Genomic DNA, 21803 nt, shown 5'->3' on the forward strand with positions numbered 1-21803 from the left:
CATGTGAACGAATTGACATGAAACGCAGCTCGAGGTTCCCCTCAACAAGTTAAGGGAGACATTCGACGTAGCTGGATCATGATTTGAGCATTTAACGAACGATTACATAAAAATGATCTGTGAGATGTTTTGAAATGACACGCGTGTGTAAAGCAGCATCTGCCTTGATGTCCGAGCACTGCTCACAGCACATGTGAATGATGATGAGCGCTCAGTGGTTTCCGCAGTGAAGTTTGGCTCTGGAATTTCAAACGCTCGCACGTCACCTAGAGGCAATCCCTCACCGAAATGATTCAGACCATTGACGAAGCTGAAGAATTACACCGCAACATATTACAGCTCCACAAACCGAACCGAGTTATTCCTTGATAAACCATATCTAAAGTCGTATGTCGGGCTCAAGTCTGTTCTAACTTTTAGGAATAAGTTAGGACAAGTGACGACTGGCATAACGCTCTAGGCTACACCTAGGATGTCTGAGAACATTGGCCAACTGAACTTGAATCGTCGCATTTAAAGACCGTTGCGTTGAAACGTCGGAACTGTTTTCTATTAGGGGGTGCCGTGCTCTGAAACAGGGCGTAATCTCATTTTCACCTCTATTTACGGCATCCCTCAGTTCCAGAGAGGCTGTGGTGAAAGAGGACTGTGTGAGACTGTCTTGTGGTCCTGCAGCAGAACTGCCTTCAACCAATTTCTTGCGGATTCAGTCACCAACGTGCGTCTCGCGCTGTCTTATTTGAGAGCGCGCGGCGAGGAAGAGTCATGGATAAATCGTAAATATGCAAACCGTTGGATTAATTTGATTCGTTTGGTTTTGGGGTTGAAGTTGAGGGGTTCGTCGCTGGGGATAACTGTTCATATTTCCAACCTGGCTGCTGGGCGGAGGACTGTTGCAATGCCATCCCATTCAACATTTTTGGTGCTTTGTGGAAAAGGGATGCTGTGAGTATAGTAGCATACCTATATTTTTTTCCTGACAAAAATTGCTTGGTCCAAACAAAACAACAAAAAACAGCAACAACGGCGCTGGTCCGTGTTACGCATATGGTCTCCAAAGCGAAATGCATCCGAGGATGAGCATAAACGTATTAAAATGTGAAGCCCACTCATTCTTTTACAATTAATGTGGATTTACCGGTGTTTGAAATTAATTTGATGCAGAAAAACGTGATATTTTTTCCTGCATCATTGGGGTCGCGCGAACCTTACAAAAGCACAAAACTGGAGGAAAAGGGAATTGGTTCCTTTACAACCGCTAGATAGGGGTTTAAAACGATAGCATCTAAACAATAAGTTGTGTTTTATCGAGTTCTGTTAAACTGCGCGTTCTTCTTTTTTTACCTGTGAGAAAACTCGTGTCATGATCATGTGAGCAGCAAGTCTCAGGCGTGCTCTTCGCCTTTGCTGGATTAAACGAGAACATATTGTAATGAACAAGACAAAAGAAGAACATAGAAAGAAAGAAATGCAGACGCGTTCCTTGAAAAGGGCTTTAAACGAGAGAGGACTTGTCTATGATTCTTTCGATGTGGAACTGATGAATGCGGATTTTGGTCCAGTTGTTGATCCAACTTCGGAAGTCAGCTTTTCCTTAACATTGAGCACAGAAAGTATTAATTTCCAATCTTTTTTGAAAACAAATAAATAAATAAATAATAATAATAATACAAATAGTGATATTATCAACCTTCTTACTTAGTTCTCACGTATATTTTTCCATTGAATATTATTCTTTCCTAAATAATACAGAGGTTGACCGTTCCAGCTGAGAACGCAAAGCGCACGAGATGCGCCGACAGGGGGCGCACTTGCATAATGGTCGTTTCAAGGAAATTAATGAGGTATCAGAAGGAATATTCATCTAGATATATTCCCCATGTTAAGATCTCTGTCACGTCACGTTGTAAGAACACTGATATCGCATTTCATAAGTTCTCATCTCTCTCTCTCTCTCTCTCTCTCTCTCTCTCTCTCTCTCTCTCTCTCTCTCTCTCTCTCTTTCTCTCTCTCTCTAATTCATTTTCATGAAAAATAAAGATCATATAAATATAAATGTGATTGCCAAAATCTAAGACATGGCCTCCAGCCAAAGAGCACGTTCATTAATTTTTGTCAAACTTCATGATTTTATTCATTTGATGATTTATATATTTTTCACTTTGTCTAGAGCATGAACACTATAAACTGTATAAACCGGCCGACCACTCAAAAACAGGATAACACAATAACTGTACTGAATGTACATGGGGTCATTCAATGATTGAAAATACCTATTAAAGAAAAAGAAAAAAAACTTCTTAAGGATTGATAATTATGAAGTCACCGTAAAGCTTAATATACAGTAAGCAACTAATCTAAATGCACATGGGCAAACAGGCATCAGAATGTTACATTTTTGTGTTGGAATGCTAACCTGACTCTACCGATTTCTTAGTTTGATCAGCCGAAACTATGATAAATTGAGCTTGCTCAATCCTAAATAATGATAATGTGATGCTGATGATGCATCTTCTTGAGAATAGCAGGCTTCAACATTCCCCACACCACATGTTATTTCTCTGCAATTTTAAACCTTGCTTTTTAATGCATCTGTTTGTGTATACATGTTGGCAACAGTGAACCTTTTCCTAGCTCCTTCTTCTCAGTCCAAGACTCTTCATGTGATGATGTCAGCTTTACTCTCTTCTGCCCTGCTTGCTGCTCAGATCCAGTGTCACATGTGATATTCATCATTTTCTCATTGCTAGTTATTCATTGTCTAAATTTCAAAATGAGATTATAAAATCCTGCGCTTGCCGCCCCACTGGACTCAATTGTATGTAAGGATGAAAATGAATACAGTTATCAAATAGATATTATAATGAGAGTGATCAAGTAAATATTATTATTAATGGAATTCTAAACTAAACATAGTATTGACCAATGCTGGATATGGTTCGGATATGACTCTTATAATATTTTCTCTGTAAAACTAATGCAGTCTGTAGACCGCAAAGGCGACACAGAAGCTACATCTGAAGCAGTATTCAAAGCATAAAAAGGTGAATTAAGAGGTGACTCTTTAAAGCTGATCAGAGTTGGCATGAATGCACTTACACAAGAATTTCAGTTGCAGAAATAATGTTATGAAAATAATGTTAAATATGAAATTAGGAATAAAGAAGAAGGAAATGATGCACATAAATATTAAATTATACATAAAATGTGGAATTATTAAAATATGGAATAAATTATACAAGAAGATCAGAGGTGCCTCTAAAACTAGTGGGATAAGGTTGGTTAAGAACAAGAAAGTTTAGTTTATATGTGGCATTGCATCTTTACATAGAATTTGGAGCAAGCACAGATCCTGCTCAGAGCAGCCTTAAAAAGATAATTCACTCAAAAATGAAAATTCATCATGATTTACACCTTTATATTGTTCCAAACTCTTATGACTTTCTTTCTTCTGTTGAACACAATAGGAAATGTTAGTCAGAATGTTAGCCTCAGTCTCCATTCACTTTCATTGCATCTTTTTTCCATATAGTGAAAGTGAATGGTGACTAGGAGTGGGAATTTTTAGGCACCTCACGATTTGATCAGATTCCGATTCTGGAAGTCACCATCGATTCCAAAACTGTTCCTGATATATCTATATTTACAGTATACGTATTTTCTTATTACAGTAAATATTTTGCTGTGCAAAAGCAAAACACAGTAACTTAACATTTTGATCAAAATTGGCTTTCTTTCCTGTGGCAGACCGGTCTGGCTCAACTATAACGAGGTTTTGAGAAAATTGCAGTAACAACAAAATACACACTAATGTCAACTATCAAGTAATGGTTTTGTTGGTTTTGTGGCAGTATTTTCAACATAAAAAATGATAAACATTTTCTTTATTTCTTTTATTTTATTAACAAAATGCCCCTTTACATTCAGTATGAATGAGCTGTGAACAAAACATGAAATATATAATTAAATAAGCAGTCCTCTATCAAAGCATTTATTTTTGTAGAGTATCACAATTGTTCTGTTTCTTTCTTTAGAATCTTTTATCAAAGAACTCTCTTTAACCTCCTGAGACCCGAGCGTTACTGCTGTGTGTATTTTCCATTTCACTTTTTGATTTGCAACTAGTAGCACCTAATAAACAAGTAAAAAAACAAAAAAAAACAACAAAAAAAAAAAATTCCAGAGCAAATAGTTCCCCTAAAAAATTATGGCAACATATGTAGACAGTGGAACTAAGTTTTTTTTTTAAATAAAAAAGTAATTTTAAATAATACCAAGCTATAGAAAGCCATAGATTTTTTGTTTATAAAATGCAGTATGTTTCCAGGAGTGCTGGCTGTTCATGTTTTTGAGATGTCACAGACAATTACATCAGAAATTAGCATAATTAATTCTGAATCAAAGTAATTGCCAGTTTTATCAGATCACTGCCAACCATGTTAAAATAAATTCTAAATTCTAATTAGATGTACGGATTACCATTGTCCCATATCTGCCAAACATGTTGAGTGGTCCAAACATCATCTGTAGCCTGAAATTGAACTTTTAGTAAGATTTTAGGAGTGAATGCATAGCTTAGCTGCATAGGAAAGCTATAAAATGCTCCCTTCCTCCCTATTTAGTAAATTACTTAACCTCCATTATCCTGTCTTTCTGCACTGGTCTCAGAACAGTTCGAAATTCACATTATTTTCATCCTAACTCCATATAAAGCCACTGAAAGCAACATTTTTCAGCTTTTGGATGAACCCATTGATCCTTAATGTGATAATGTGCAGTAAATATTGGATTTCTAAGGAACAAAATGCGCTGAAGTACACATTAGTGTACAGTTTGTATAATGGCATATTAGATGAAACTAGAGACACTAATCTTTTGACTCAAACAGGTTTCAGTGTAAAAAAATGTAATTAGGATTACAGTACAGTTTTGTTAGCATTTCTCCCAAAGGCAAACTCCGCTGTGATCTGTGCCATGTTGTTTTGTCAATTGACTCTGTACGTCGAAAGTTTAACCCTTTACTGATAGCACAGAGTCTCCTGAACTGAGATCAGCCAAATTATGCATTGCATATTGCAAAGCCAAAATACAACATCCACGCATGTGTACGCGTGGTAGGACGAGTTTAAAGCACAAGAAAATACATAACAGAAAATAAATATCGGTTATTTATCAAAACACTCTATAAATTAAATACTTCAACTGATTATATGAAAATTAGCATTGTTAATCATTTTTTATTAAATAATATGAAATTATTAATCAGAATTAATCTATCCATAGCCTATTCATTTTTATTTTAACTATAACCACAACTAAAGGTTGCAGGTCTAGGATGGCTATATGAGATATCTGCTTCTTTGAGAGTGCAGATGTCAGCTTCTCCTTTCCACACCACAGGTGATAGTAAAGTGACACAAATAGCGGGGTTGCTGCTTAAGAAATCTATGTGCACTGTCCCGATGAGCGAGAGACCGGAGATGAGCAACAGCCAATGAAATATAGAGAAATTGCAAGGAGAAAAAGGCATTGGGAAGCAGGAGACAAAAAATGATTTGAAAATGAAAATATCACCACATCTCCAGAAACCGCTGTCTCATCATTATTTTCAACAATTTTTTTTCCCGTTCTGTCCAAATCAGTGCAATAACTGGTCTTTCATGTTGTTAGTTTTTAAAAAAAAAAATTTTCCTCCCTTTTTCTCCCCAATGTGAAATGCCCAATTCCCAAAGTGCTCTAAGTCCTAGTGGTGGCATAGTGACTCAATCCGGGTGGAAGAGGACAAATCTCAATTGCCTCCGCGTCTAAAACCGTCAATCCGCGCATCTTATCACGCGGCTTGTTGAGCTCTATACCGCGGAGACATAGCACGTGTGGAGGCTTCACGCTATTCTCCGCGGCATCCACGCACAACTCACCGAGAGCGAACCACATTATTGCGGCCACGATGAGGTTACCCCATGTGACTCTACCCTCCCTAGCAACCGGGCCAATTTGGTTGCTTAGGAGACCTGGCTGGAGTCACTCAGCACGCCCTGGATTCGAATTTGTGACTCCAGGGATGGTAGTCAGCGTCTTTACTTGCTGAACTACCCAGGCCCCATGTTGTTAGTTGACATGTTATCACGAATACTGTTGCTATTTCCCTGAGTTTGTGAATTCATTCGGGATCGTAGTTGGGGACGAGTGGTCATGTGGTTGATACACACATTCTGTGATCAGTCATGTAGTGTGCGCTTGGCTTTATATGTGTGAATCTCTGGCGTGCTCATTAGCACCACTGCGCTGCAGCGATTTAAGTTGAACTCAGAATCGATTCTGAATCTTTGAGAATCGATCCAGAATCGTTCGAGAAAGAATCACGATGCATTAGTAAATCGATCATTAGTAAAAATTTCTCCCACCCCTAATGGTGACTGAGGCTTACTTGCTGCTTTAACTTTTCCTTTAGTGTACCACAGAAGTCATATGGTTTTGGAAAAACATAAGGATGAATAAATGATGACACTCTTTGTTGTGGGGGGAACTATCCCTTTAACTCAGCTGTGTAAAGACACCTAAATACTGTTAATACCAGCAGAACAACTGCTTTTAAGTTGCTATATCATTTCTACACATTTAACCACTGTTAAGAGTGGACTAGGCATTCACAAAAAAAAAAAAAAAAGGGAGTGGGGGGTGGGTACCTGGAGTATTTGAAAAAACTTGAATGCATTATGTCACAAACAACCTGTACTGTGTGTGTTTGTTCTTCTAGGGAATGAAGCTGAGCACTATGGGGTTCTCCAGTTTGGTTCTTCTGACTCTTCCAGCTCTCCTTACCCTCATCAGCAACTCACATGCAGCAGAGAAAGTGCCCATACTGAACATTGCTGTCATCCTGGGTCAAACACGCTACATCTCAGACAGAGATATACGTGCTCTGTGGAGCAAAGATGATCCCATTGACGTCAACGTCGTGACCCTGCTAGTGAATGAGACGGACCCCAAAAGCATAATTACCCATGTGTGCGATCTTATGTCCGGGACTAAAATCCATGGGGTGGTGTTTGGGGACGGCACAGACCAGGAAGCCATTGCCCAGATTTTGGATTTTATTTCCTCTCAGACATTGATACCCATCCTGGGGATCCATGGGGGCTCGTCCATGATCATGGCGGATAAGGTCAGTCTGTCATATTTCAGGCATTAACTTACCTGGGGCATCGTATGGCCTTTGGGTTAAAAATTTGCCAAACAGGGTTAAAAAGCAGGATGCAAAACTTCAAGAACCTCACTAAACTTAAAGGGTTAGTTCACCAAAAATGAAAATTCTGTCAATATTAACTCACCCATATGTCACTCCAAACTAGTATGACTTTCTTCTGTGGAACACAAAAGTCTTTTTGCCATATAATAAAAGTGAATAGTGATTCCAGCCTGTCAAGCTCCAAAAAGGTCCAAAAACACACACAAAACACACACACTATAAAACTTACAGTAAAAATAATTGACACGACTCATGCACTACAGTCCAACTCTTATAAAACCATACAGTCAGTTTGTGTGATGAACAGACAAAATGTTTATTTCAAATTAAATTATTGATGAGCTGTGTATGCGTGCCAAAATCAAATATGCTGAATAAGGCACAGGTTTGATGTCATGATGTTTGGTTATGAGACAAGCAAGAACCAATGGGGTGTGATATTACTGACTATTTATTCACTTTCGTTATGGCAAAAAAGCCATATGAAGACTTTTTTTTCAATAAAGGAAAAAGTCCCATTGGTCTGAAGTGGCATCAGGGTGAATAAATAGTGACAGAATTTTAACTTTTTATGTGAACTATCCCTTTAAAAATGTAAAATCAATTTATTGCTGAAGTGGATGCTCGCAATATAATTGTCATCACAAAATTAGTTCATTTGGTAAAAATGTACATTCATGTGGTTTGGTAATGACAATGATGTATATTAATACTATTAGCACAACACGCATCGTGCCTTAACTGTTCCCCTGACAAATTACCATATGGAGTTATTTCACGACATATGCTTCATCAGACCTACAAAAGTTGGTTTTCCCTGGAGTAATCACTTTTCTGAAACTGACTACAAAGAACAAATATCTCTTCAATTACGGCTGCCATCATGCAACTAATTTTGAGAGCATTGTGTCATGTGGCAAAGAGGGGCAAAAAGAAAGAAAACAAAAAACAAAATCAGATCAGAGATCGGCTCATGATATAGTTAAGTTAGTTAATCAGAGATGCAATAATTTGCCACTTTGTTGACTATGTGCCTTTCTCATTACCTTCCAATAACAGCACAGCTGAATTCCCACTCAGTATAAAATAACTTTTGCGAGCTTCTCATCACAGATTTGTGTTGAGTTTATATAATAATCCTGTGTTTCTCATGAGTGTTTGCTGCTGCATTTAAATTTGTTTACTCAGTTTTTATCCCTGGATGTCACTGTATTAAATGTAGCAATGCTTTGAAACCTTATTCCCTGTAGATTTTCTTCAGCAGTACTTTAAGTCATTCTAAATATTCTGTGTTGATCCTCAAGGAGATAAATGTCAGCACGGTTGTAACTCACGAGGACATTTGCATCTTCTTTTGTTGAATTATATATCACTTGTTAAAATTTTAAACTGTATTTCATTAGGCCATGGGTATGTATGCTACTACCAGTGACGTTTAGGTGTACACTTTGCATGGCTTACATGAATTTATGCTATATCATGCTAACATTATGAAATCCTGATCTGACTTAGCTGTTTGAATATGATTGGAAGTTCAGTACTTTATTCAGCCTAATGTTGTTCTAAACCCATATAAATTTCTTTCCTTCATGGAAAACAAAAGGAGATGTTAGGCAGACTTACAGCCTTACCATTCACTTTCATTGAAGGAAAAGAAAAAAAAAAGCAATGTAAGCGAATAGTGACTGAGGCTAACATTCTGCCTAACATCTCTAAATGATGGCTGAAATTAATTTTTGGGTGCACTATACTTTTTATGCTGTGTGCCTTTCAAACAGCGACTTAGATTGCTGACTTAAATGTTGCACTGATTTTCAGTGCTTATCTTTAATTTCATAAAGGTATTTTTCACCGAAATGTCAAATTGATAATAACGACATTTTGATTCTGAGAAGCGTTGTTGGTAAGGACAGACAAGGTGAAATTAATGGTAGCTCATGGCATTGGCATCCCAGTGTTTTTGCTGTTTTTCTGCTAAGGAGATGAGAAACCATACACATGGTAATTATTGTTGGGCCTCTGGGCAGGTCTATCTTCATTTAGTGCCCATACAGCAGGATTTGGTCTCTATAAACACAGGGATCATTGACATGTGTCAGGGGATTCTTTGTTTTATATCTAAAGTGCTGCCTCAAGCAGAATGCGGCCCATGCACGGGCACGCTTGCAGGCAGTTACGGCCAAAGATCAACTGACTATCTTATCGACATTTCTGGGTTACATTCCCATATATCTCCTGCCTGAAGCAATTGATTTAAGACATATGATTGTCATTTAATGCTCGCAGCTGCCAAGAGTAGAGGCAACATACAATGGAGATGGCCAGTTAGGCAATTACTTACCAAAGGTGCGCTATCTTTCTTTAGTCCATCACTGAAAGTAAAATGCTCAATGCCGTGATCTTTCTAAGCCTTGCCAGTTTGGATATACACATTCTGAAATAATAATCCATTAATGTACTCTTTGATCTCAAACCTAACAGACCAAGATATTGATTCAATAAATGCATGTTGACTTAGCTTCTATTTACTTTACTCTAAAGTATGTTACCATTAGCCCATTTGTTGATGTTCCCTGAGGAATTTATGGAAAAAATAGACTAATACAAAGCATTTGCTGTCTTTAATTTGTTACAAAGTGGTCATGTGTATTTTGCTTATGCATTACAGCAGGAATTGACCAAAAACAAATTGCTCCCACTGATAGTGTCATTTATTTGCACATGTTGTCTGCATTGTTTTTCACTAAAGGAATTGTGCAAATCAAGTGCTAAAAGCAATTAAAGCTGCAATATCAGATTTTGTGGGTCAGTTCTGAGTGTTCGGTCGTGGAGGATTCAGTAGATTTCAGCAATCTGGTACACCTTACTGGAACCTGAACTGGCAGTTTTAAATGCAGGAAGTGCACTAATATACAGTATATGGGCCGACCAATATGAGTTAGGGCTGGGTGATATATCAAATATTCATGATAATATTGCGAGATAAGCAATATCGTGAATATCGCGATGATTGTAGTGTGCTTTTTATTAGGTCAATTCCTTTCCATGAGAGCACCTCATGAGACTAATTTCAAGATCCTTCTGGGATGCACAATTAATCAAAATACCATCAAAATATCAGTATTGTTATATGTGATTATTAAACCAAAAAGTCTGTGATTTAATTAAATGAATACATTGTCTGTGTTGGCTTCAGAGTGAACATGTTCTGTGATGATATACTGTTTTCAGCGCTCTCAGAGCGGTTCATGTGCATTTTGAAATTCCAAACATGCAACCTCTATAAGTTATTATAAAAATCTAAAAACAGGACACGGTATCGCATCATTGCAAATCGACAAATATACACTATAAAAGCTCCAAATGCAGGTAAACACGACAGCACTTTACGCTTTCCACCAAAATAAGCTCCAGGTAAAGATAAATACGACAAAAATGTATTATTATTGTACAAAACAAAAGTTTTGTACTGTAACTTTAAGCTCCAAATTGAGTGAGTGAACTGGTTCACAAAAATAGTTTTAGTACAAATCTGTCAATATAAATAAAGGTAAATAAATATTGCTATTTATTTCTATATTGTTGTATTGGTGCATCTAATTTAAAATGATTAAATATCGCTTTTGTAATAATTTAGTGAAAAACTGTGAAAATCTGTGGAAGACTTTTTTATTTTTATTTCATGTATTATAGGTTCTGTAAGCGATTTTAGCGATTCTAGAATTTCCCTAAGGTGAGGCGTTGGATTAGCCACGACCCTTTTTCCCAAAACCTGCACTCCAAAGATACCAAATGAGCTTTATTGAGACAACAGCAGCAAAATAGTGCCCTCAACTGACAACTATTATGAGCAACATGGCATAAAAATTGCAGTAAGCCTCAATAATTCGCTGCAACTACAATACTCTCAGAACATGCAAAATGATTGACAGAGTCTAGAGCTGTCACAGAGACTGGTGAGGTATCTCAGGACATTTATTTCATTAATATCTTTAAGGGAGTAGTAAATGTTTTTGCATACATTTCCATGAAAGAAATTGCTTACAGCACCTGGAAACATTTTGAATGTACTTGGCTACAGTGGCTGTCTGGTTGAAATTATGGTTCCTTTGATAAAAAAAAAAAAGAAAAAAAAAAGAAAATCACTATTAATGCCATTTCAGAGCAAATATGTAATTATCGAGATATATATCGAACATCATCAATAAGCGGAAAAATATTGAGATGTACACTGGCGGCCAAAAGTTTGGAATAATGTACAGATTTTGCTCTTACGGAAAAAAATTGGTACTTTTATTCACCAAAGTGGCATTCAGCTGATCACAATGTATAGCCAGGACATTAATAACATGAAAAATTACTATTACAATTTGAAATTTTTAAACTACTTCAATTGTGCAGCAATGACAGCTTTACAGATCCTTGGCATTCTAGCTGTCAGTTTGTCCAGATACTCAGGTGACATTTCACCCTACGCTTCCTGTAGCATTTGCCATAGATGTGGCTGTCTTGTCGGGCACTTCTCATGCACCTTACGGTCTAGCTGATCCCACAAAAGCTCAGTGGGTTAACACTTAACACTCTTTTCCAATTATCTGTTGTCAAATGTCTGTGTTTCTTTGCCCACTCTAACCTTTTCTGTTTGTTTTTCTGTTTTAAAAGTGGCTTTTTCTTTGCAATTCTTCCCATAAGGCCTGCACCCCTGAGTCTTCTCTTTACTGTTGTATATTAAACTGGTGTTGAGTGGGTAGAATTCAATGAAGCTGTCATCTGAGGACATGTGAGGCGTCTATTTCTCAAACTAGAGACTCTGATGTACTTATCCTCTTGTTTAGTTGTACATCTGGCCTTCCACATCTCTTTCTGTCCTTTCTCTGCCAGATGTCCTTTGTCTTTGAAGACTGTAGTGTACACCTTTATGTGAAATCTTCAGTTTTCAGTTTTGGAGTTCAATTTCAAGTACGGTATAGCCTTCATTCTTCAAAACAAAATTGACTGACGAGTTTCTAGAGAAATCTGTTTCTTTTTTGCCTTTTTTGACCTAATATTGACCTTAAGACATGCCAGTCTATTGTATACTGTGGCAACAATGTTAAGCTTAATTTAACGAACCAAATAGCTTTCAATTGTGTTTAATACTGTATAATAGCAAGTGATTTTCTAGTACCAAATTAGCAATTTAGCATAATTACTCAAGGATAAGGTGTTGGAGTGATGGTGCTTTTTTTTTTTTACATCAGTAATGTCCTGACCATATTTTGTGATCAGTTGAATGCCAGTTTGGTGAATTAAAGTACCAATTTCCTTCCGAAACAGCAAAGTCTGTACATTATTCCAAACTTTTGGCCACCAGTGTAATTTTTGTAGCCATATCGCCCAGCTACTACTGTTTTCAATCGTTTTTTCTATGTAAACATGCACTAGACTTAAAAAATGTTTGCACCACATCTCACTGTTTTTTTCAGCATCTCACGCAAAAAGCGCCATGTTTTTTTAGATTCCATAGGTGTCAAGTTAAAAAAGAATTTCAACTTTTATAATCACGTCTCAAAACATTTGCTTTCCGTTATATTCTTTGTGCTGCGTCCAGCTTTTTGTAGTGCAGGAACGTGTTTGGAAGGGTCTGAATGGTCCCTCCCTAATGCTTTATTTTTAGACACTTGTTTGTTTTGACAGTATGGGGGGGAGGGGTGTTACGACAAGGTGTGCTTTAAACTACATATAGAACATCTCTTTCCATCCCTTGTAAAGTGCTGATGCTTGTGCTTTGAGCATGGTTAACTGGGACACAAATAACAAGCCTAGAGTAGATGTTTTCCCATGATTAGACATGAGTCTTTCTGTTCAGAGTGTAGTATAAACCAATCTATCACTCTTCTTGTGACCTCCTTTGAGGCACGCCGAGCACTTAAGTTGTTCATGGACGTAGTATACAGTGAGTCTGCTGTGCGTAATGTTATCTTTTGGATGAAATCTAGCCTCACTCTCAAGTTTTGTCATTTTAAGGACTTAAGTTTGGAAGATGGACTTGTCACCCAAGAGAGGCTTGTGTAATGCATTAAAGAGCACATAGTGGTGTAATTATGAATTGTGTTGTTTAAGCATGCTTACTTCTTGATATCCTATTAACCATGCACCTTTTAACTCACACACTAATGAATATAGAAAAAGCTCTGACTATAACATATTCCATCCATTCACCCTTCTATCCATTTATCCATCCATCCATCCATCCATCCATCCATGAAATATCAGATTTTCACAAAACATATATTTATCTCATTAGCAAAACCCAAAAGAGCTTTTCATCCAAGTAATTGCTCAGAGAATTGTTCAGCTATCTGTTTGAATGCTTCATCTATTTTAAATGAGAAAACACAATGCAAACCAAGAAACTTTTAAACAAACCTAGCCATGATATGGCTACAATTCTAATGAGACCTTTGTGTTGTGAATTCTATTGGTCCTGTGAGTCATATCCATTAAGCGTTTTATGTTATTTATGAAAATTCATTAACAAAGAAATGCTGAGAACAAGCTCAGCACTTATGTTTACCATTCACTAATAAGAGCGCATTTATGAACAAAATGTAATTAACTTGCTGCCATCTTAAAACTAATAACCTGCTGTTGCTGTAGATGAGCGAACAACCACAGGGTGGAGATTGTAAATTAAATTAATAATTAACCCACTGTAGGGCCATGGAGATGTTTTTTGAAACTGCCATATTAGGGAGCAATGGTCAAAGGATAGACCAAGACTTTAAAGTGGGATGGAAAGTGATGCTTCAGACAAAAATGAACAAAGAAACCTCTTATTTCTGGGGCCAGAACATACAGGGCATGCACAACCCTAAATTGGCAGAACCTGTTCTGTTCTGTGACTTCTACCATTGAGAAACAATGGTATCAGTCCCCCTTCGCTAAAGAAACACCTTTGTGTATCCTCATTGTGTTTATCAATATTCGTGCTAATTGTGATTTCAGTGAGTGCCAACATCTTGTGTGCAGTTTGCAGGTGTTTCTGTATGTTATATTTCTGCAAAAACACCCCCAGAGACTAGTACTCATTCAAAACAATTGTGAGCCACCCTCCTGAACAATATAATTGTGCCAATGTATAGGAATACAGCAATGATTGCGAATATCTCCAGAAATGCTAATATCCTGATTAGAATACACCATCCCCTGAGCCTCATCAAATATTCCTCACAACTGTATCATTGCATGACTGGCGTTAAGGAACAAGCGTATGTGCTCCCCCCAGAAATGGCACAGTTGTAGATGTACTCCAAACCTCCAAACCTTTAAAAAAAAAAAAAAAAAAAAAGCTAATTAAACCATATAAAATCTGCCAGAAAACATTTGGCTGGATTGAATTGAACAGAAAAACAATCAGCTGCAGTTTTACAGATAAATGTTAAATTCATTTATTCCCTCCTGGAGGCTTAGAAAGTTGTTATTTGGAAGGGTTCAGCCTTCAATTAGAAGGAATAATGTTTTGAGGAATAGAGATATATTCAAAGGGAAATGCCATGCTGGAAATGTTGCTTAAACAGCTCTCATGGGGTTCAACTCAGTGTGGCCTTTGATTCAGGGAAGTCTATTCATCTATATTGCTTCCAGTGTTTTCAAACAGGGAAATGTAAAGGTTGAAAATGCCTGTGTTGCATGTTTTGGCTGTTAATAAGAGCGAAGAGGTCAACACAAGGATTCTCAGACAAGCTGCACTATGTTCTGGAAATGTGCCATTGACTCTTGGAAACGCCGCAGTTCAGCCTTACTGATGTTGCTATTAATGAAAGATGTTATGAAGACAGGATAGTTTACACCAAAGCAATCTAGGGTCACAGGCCAACCCTCTGTTGTTTCTTTAGTTAAATACTGCAAATTGTTTACCATCAATTATGAGGTAAATGAAGCCATTGGCATTTATTAGACAACAAAGGTCTAACTGAGAGATTGACCCCCCAGCTGCATGCTCTATTATGTAAGGACCAAGCCATTGGAGGGTGTAATCACACATTGGGCCACTTGCTAACTGCAGACCTTAACACAACCAAACTGTAATCTTACATAAGTCAAGCTGGGAGTACAGAGCAGGCTTGAAAATGACAGTGAATTCAGAGTGCTATAAAGCTTGGCTCGTTAATTAAAGACAGATCAGTGCAGCTGTGAATGGTGAGGCATGAGGCAGATGGCTTTCCTGGCTTCTGGAATGCTCTTGTTTGCCTGAGTTAAGGGCACGTAAAGGTAATTGGATTCCCTCACTCTCTCAAAGTAGCAGTATTACAGAACTTTACCCAATACAAGTTAAAAAATGTCACCCTCATGTTGTTCCAAACTTATATGATTTTCTTGCTTTCGTGGAACACAAAAGGAGATTTTAGGCAGTATGTTCACACTGCTCTTTTCCATACAATGAAAGTAAATGGTGACCAGGGACCATCAAGCTCCAAAGATGACAAAAAGTTCCAGAAAAGTATTATAACTGTATGTTTTACCCATGCACTTTTTTCCAAGTCTTCTGAAGACATATGATAGCTTTGTGCGAGGAACAGGCTGAAATTTAAATTGTACTTTACTGAAAATCTTCCCCTTGACAGTTTGACAGCCCTTGGCCACCTTTCACTTTTATTTTATGGAAAAACGATGGTGACTTAGGCTGTCAGTCTCTAACATTCTGCCTAACATCTCCATTTGCGTTACACAGAAGAAAGTCATGCAGGTTTGCAACAACATGAGTATGAGTAAATGATAACAGAGTTTTCATTTCTGGGTGAACTATCCCTTTAAGACAATACATCCTACTGAGTAGATTGTACGTCTCTCCATAACAACCTTGTTTTCATATGCATTGAATTTAACAATTAAATTGCCACTATTTGCATGTAGAAAGTGAAAAAAGGAGAGACTGAAACATTTACAAAATGAGTATGACAAGCATTCAAATTTCACTATTATTGACAGAGTCCCAGAGAATTACATATGCTGTGCTTCCAAGTGTTTGGTACCTGATACTGTATTTTAGGCAGAGGAGAAGTGCAACTTCACAGCATGCTACTTGGCTTTCATGTGACTGCAAAATGAATAAAGCTTTCCCCCAGACTCGCTTGTCCTCTGCTGAGGCAAGATGAGAGATGCACTGCAGTGCTCATGCAGCGAACACAATTACATCAGAATACACTCCTCTGTATTGGTACAAGTTCTTTTCAAAAGCAGTGAAGTGTGTTCAAAAACAGAAAATGGAAGTGGATGACATTAATTAAATATCTTTTTGCATTCATTAGAAACACACTTTTTGCTAGGGCCCAATGGACAGTACAAGTACAAGTTAATTGCTCACAAATGCATGGTGTAATTTTGAGGAAATCTGAAGGCGTATGCCTTGGTAGATCAAGGAACAGCACAAACTGCATTGAGTGGCATTGTTCTCTCTGGCAATGCTCGCTGCAGAACTTGGGTTAATAATGTTAAGGACACTGAGCCCGCTTTAGAATAGATCCATTGCTTGTGGATGCAACACTAAATTGTGTTATTGAAAAAAGAGGCCTCAATTCAATTCATTGCATCTTTTTTCCTTACAATGAAAGTGAATGGTGAGCTATCCCATAAATATTTCATTCATTTACTTTTCGTTTAAGCTGTTCAGCATGAACAAACCATTTTCACATTCTTGAGCCATATTTGCTTCAGGCCCTAAGAGGGTGAATTTAATGGAGGTCATCCAAATAGCATTATTACAAAATGTTTTACAAAATCACCTGCTGCAGGATTTTGAATGAATAATTGATTAACAGAAGATTAACATCTTAATCAATGGCAACTATTGACCAGTTTTATGTGCATTGAGAGTTTTGCTGGGCTTATTTCTGAATGGACTGAAGTACTTTAAAGGAATAGTTCACCAAAAATTTTAATTCTGTCATTATTTATTCACCTTCATGTAGTTTCAGACTTGTATGATTTTTCATTCTTCTGTGGAACACAAAAGGAGTAATTTATCTATAGCAGAATGTCCAAGCTGCTCTTTTCCATACATTGAAAATGAATGGTGACCACATCTATCAAGCAAGATTTTGACTGAGTAATGTCATATGGACTTAGAAGACATGGAATGTAGTGCATGAGTCATATTAACTACTTTTATTATGCTTTTTTTGATGCGTTTCTGGAGATTAACAGTGCTGAACCCCTTTCATTTTCATTGTATGGCAGAAAGCAGCTTGGACATTCTGCTCTCCTCCTCCTTTTGTGTTCCAAGGAAGAAAGAAAGTCATTCAAGTTTGATACGGGTTTGGAACAACATGAGGGTTAATGATGACAGATCATTTTTGGGTGTCACTTTAATATTATTTTGTATGCTGCATTCTATTTCAGAAAGTTGAAAGTACAACATTTTGGAACATTCTAATATTCATTGAAAAAGCACTTTATCTTTCAAGTAGCTTCAATAACTGCAGTTCAATAACTGTCTGGTTTGGCTCGGCTACTAAATCGGACATCAGATGACTACAAAGGACAGTTTAGACTGCTGAGGTGGTTGTTGCCATGCCCACCCTTTAAGAATTGTACACCGCTAGAGTGAGAAATCGGGCTGGAAAAATCACTCTGGACCCCACTCAACCAGCCCACTACCTTTCTGAACTGTTGCCTTTTGGCCGACACTACAGAGGACAGAGCACCAGAACAGCCAAGCACAATAATTTTTTTTCCCTCAGACCACCCGTCTCATGAACAGTTAAAACTTCACCCAAGGCCTCACAACTGTGCGATATAATCATGTACAATAACAGTTTACTTATATATATATATATATATATATTTATATTATTCAACATACACTACCTCTTCTACCATTTCATTTCCGTGCACCAAACTGTATAACTGTATACACTCATTGAGCACTTTATTAGGAACACTACAGTTCTAACAAAGTTCCCGACGTGGTTCTCTGCTGTTGTATCCACAGAGTTGCTGTAGCCTCTCTGTCAGCTCCAACCAGTCTGGCCATTCTCCGTTGACCTCTCTCATTAACAAGGCGTTTCTGTCCGCAGAACTGCTGCTCACTGGATGTTTTTGTTTTTGACACCATTCTGAGGAAACTCTAGAGACTGTTGTGCGTGAAAATCCCAGGAGATCAGCAGTTACAGAAATACTCAAACCAGCCCGTCTTACACCAACAATCATGCCACGGTAGAAATCACTGAGATAAAATATTTTTTCCCCATTCTGATGGTTGATTTGAACATTAACTGAAGCTCCTGACCCATATATGCATGATTTTATGCATTGCACTGCTGCCACACAATTGGCTGATTAGACATATTTGTACATTTGTAATTTTTTTGTCTAATTGCGTATTTCTATATATATTTTATACACTGATTTTTATTTTATCATCTGTGTCTTGATGTTGTTTTTCTCTGTGCACCGGAAGCTTACAGTATGTCACCAAGACAAATTCCTTGTGTGTGTAAGCATAGTTGGCAATAAAGCTCATTCTTATTCTTTTAGGAATGTGTACTTATAGCTGGACAATGAGTGTCAATGTGTGCTCAGTCTTAGTTTTATAGAACTCATGATATTTTTTTTAAATTACTTCATGACTTGAGAGTAAACTAGTTTTTGTTCTACTTTTTCCAATGTTCCTTCGTTCTTAATGCATGGACATGCCTTAAAAATAGGTCCAAAGGTTGCAAAGATAAATGACAAAACAGCGGAGTTTTTCAGGGTCAGCTTTGACAAATGAGACAGCAGACTTTCAGAGCTCCAGAGACTTCCACAGTTAGGTCACTAATCTCTGGAGGTAGATGGGAAAGCTTTTTTCTTATGCTTTAGGGAGCAGTCGAGGTCTTGAAATAGTCCTTTTTGCTGATAAATATATGCAAATAGTTGTACTTAGTTGTACATAGACTTACTGATGTTTGGGATAAACGTTAGATGGAGAGGCTTAGATTCAATACAATTCTTGTTCCTGAAACTTTGACTGTTTTTTGTGCTTGAATATAGCCAAAGACCTTCACTACGGGACCATGCGTGAGTCGTGACAACTCTCACCTTAGAAAGGAAAGTGTAGAGGCATTCTGGTTTAAAAAGTGGCCTTGAAGATGAGCAGAACATTGGAGAAAAAACTCAGAAGTTTATTTAATTGGTGAGGCGACAATGTTCGACAGAGTCTTATGAAATATTGTGAAGCGCTATCGTGCATGAACAACGAAAGGAAACAATTTCAAAGAACAGCCTGTTCATTGTTGCCAAAAAGAGTGATTATGGGGCTGATAAATAGTGGCTTCGCACATTACTCAGTTTCTGAGGTGGAAAGACAAGCTTTGCACTTGAGATTTACCTCAATGTAGGTCAAATGTTAGAGGGATATTTCACCCAAAAATGAAAATTCTGTCATCATTTACTCACCCTTATGGTGCACCAAACACCAAAAGGAGATTTCAGGCAGAGTTTATGGAAAAAGATGCAATTAAAGTGCATAGTGGCTTAGGCTAAAGAATGTCATATGTGTTTGTAATGACATGAAGGTAAGTAAATTATGATAGAATTGTCTTTTTTTGGTGAACTGTCCCTTTAAGCAAAATTACTGGGCATCTAATGAGTCCTCAGTCAGTCTGTGCAGAAATACCAAATGAACCAAATCAAAGGGTGGGTGGGAAAAGCCAGGGTTACTTTAAACAGTCTCCATATTTTCAGCATTAAACTGGCAGCAGTCCAAGTGCACCAGAGGACTTAACAAACAGAGGTTCAAAACCAATTACCTTCACAGGAGATGACTGATAAAGGAACACTTAACTGCAAAATATCAGATTTTCTGAGAAAAATGATGGCTCTACGGGAAAAGGAGGCACTGGCATGCCCTATTTTATATCAAAATAGAGAATCCAAAATAGCAGATGCTCTTCAAAGATCTCTCTGTGCGACACAGTTTCTCTTGAAAGTGTTTGTGATTATTGCCAGGATGTTGCATATAAACCCCTCAGAAGTAAATTTGAAACATGTTTTTTTCCCAAAGGGCTGAAGTCTGTACTGATATTTTGTTATATAGAGAGGCAGCCCAAGGGCTGTGAAATATCCAATGCCAGCTGAGTTCCACCCCGCCCAGGCAGCTGGTGTAACGCGGTTGGACTGGCTTTGATCTGTTTTTTGTGTATGGCAGAGAACCAGGGCAGTGCAAGGTCATAGAGAAAAGTGTCTGAGAGGTCAATGGCGTCAACTAATCTCTACCTTTGGTGACATGATTAGAGTTCTTACCTGTGACATTGCCTTAAGTCAGGTGGAATAATGTCTGGGGTAAGGAATGAAACAGCCTAACCAGTCAATAGTTGATCATCAGGGCTAGTCATGTGAAACCTCTGCGCAAAGACCAAGAGCCTTGTGTATAAAATTTGCATAGAGTTTGTCCTAAAAGTGTGTGTACAGCTGTAAGCACAAAGGCAGATTTTGCATACGCACTAAAGTTTTGAGATGTATAAAACCGTACGTATGTTAAAATATGTGCAAAGATCATTTAAGATTGTGGAGTTGACAACGGCTTAATATTATTCATAACCTCATATGCATATTGGCATTCAGACACTACTGCATTTAACATTACTAAAACTTGGAAAATAGATGATACATGATACTTTTCTTAAAATGTATCTTTGCTTTGTCTTTGTCTAAACATCCTTAAAACAAGATACATTTAGCCAAGAAGAAATATAATTCTTGAATATTTTTTTTCACTAAATCTATCCACACCGTGATTGATACAGATTTTCATCATTCTGTGAAAAGAATAATCTGAACCTGAATAAAAGCAAAATGCACTCATATTTTATTATTTTATTAAAATTAGAAAAAATCAACCTTGAATTCAAAAATCAAAGATCTGTACCTTAAAGGGACAGTTCACCTAAAAATGAAAATTCTGTCATGGAACATAAAAGGGTTATTTTGTTGACAGAATGACAGCCTCAATCACCATATACTTTCATTGAATGGAAAAATTATGCAACGAAAGTGAATGGTGACGAAGACTAACATACTGTCTAACATCTCCTTTTGTGTTCCACAGAGGAAAAAGGCATACTGGTTTGGAACATGAGTATGCATAGGGTAAGCATTCTTTCCTTTTAAAAGCTTAATTTTCATGCTAAAAATTCAGACTTTGTGTTAATAAGCATTAACATCAATGACGACCAGACAAAAAAACGGAATATTTTTTCACGGAGAGATAATCAGCATATACTGATTCTACTACAGTTCGACTTGTTCCTTGGTCAGTGTATTAGGGAGAAATCCTTTCTGGAAAATAAGCTTACAGCCTTCAAAACTTGCTGAGATCACAGGAACCCATTAGATAAAACATTAAAAGACCTCCACTATGCTCATTCTACTTTATAGTATGTCCTCACATACTGTACTTATAGTACATGCACTTATCCTCTCTCTATGCTTTTTGACACAGATATGACTCACAGGCCAATGAATTATGAAACACTTTAGGTCACAGCAAATGTGCACACAGGCTAATGACATGTCATGATGTCATCATGCTAAG

The 21803-nt window shown here is 37.4% G+C and overlaps 1 protein-coding gene across 1 annotated transcript in view; it reads left to right on the plus strand.

Moving 5' to 3' along the window:
• The first annotated feature begins 827 nt into the window (after nucleotides 1-827).
• The window catches only part of LOC127451138 (glutamate receptor ionotropic, NMDA 2A-like), a 260187-nt gene continuing 239211 nt past the window's right edge, over nucleotides 828-21803 (plus strand). The window contains exons 1-2 of the mRNA XM_051715585.1: nucleotides 828-945; nucleotides 6758-7165. Of these exons, the coding sequence (XP_051571545.1) occupies nucleotides 6761-7165 (405 nt within the window). The 5' untranslated portion in view covers nucleotides 828-945; nucleotides 6758-6760. The remainder of the gene's footprint in view (nucleotides 946-6757; nucleotides 7166-21803) is intronic.

The sequence above is a fragment of the Myxocyprinus asiaticus genome, chromosome 14 (assembly GCF_019703515.2).
Source record: "Myxocyprinus asiaticus isolate MX2 ecotype Aquarium Trade chromosome 14, UBuf_Myxa_2, whole genome shotgun sequence".
Taxonomy (NCBI): Eukaryota; Metazoa; Chordata; class Actinopteri; order Cypriniformes; family Catostomidae; genus Myxocyprinus; species Myxocyprinus asiaticus.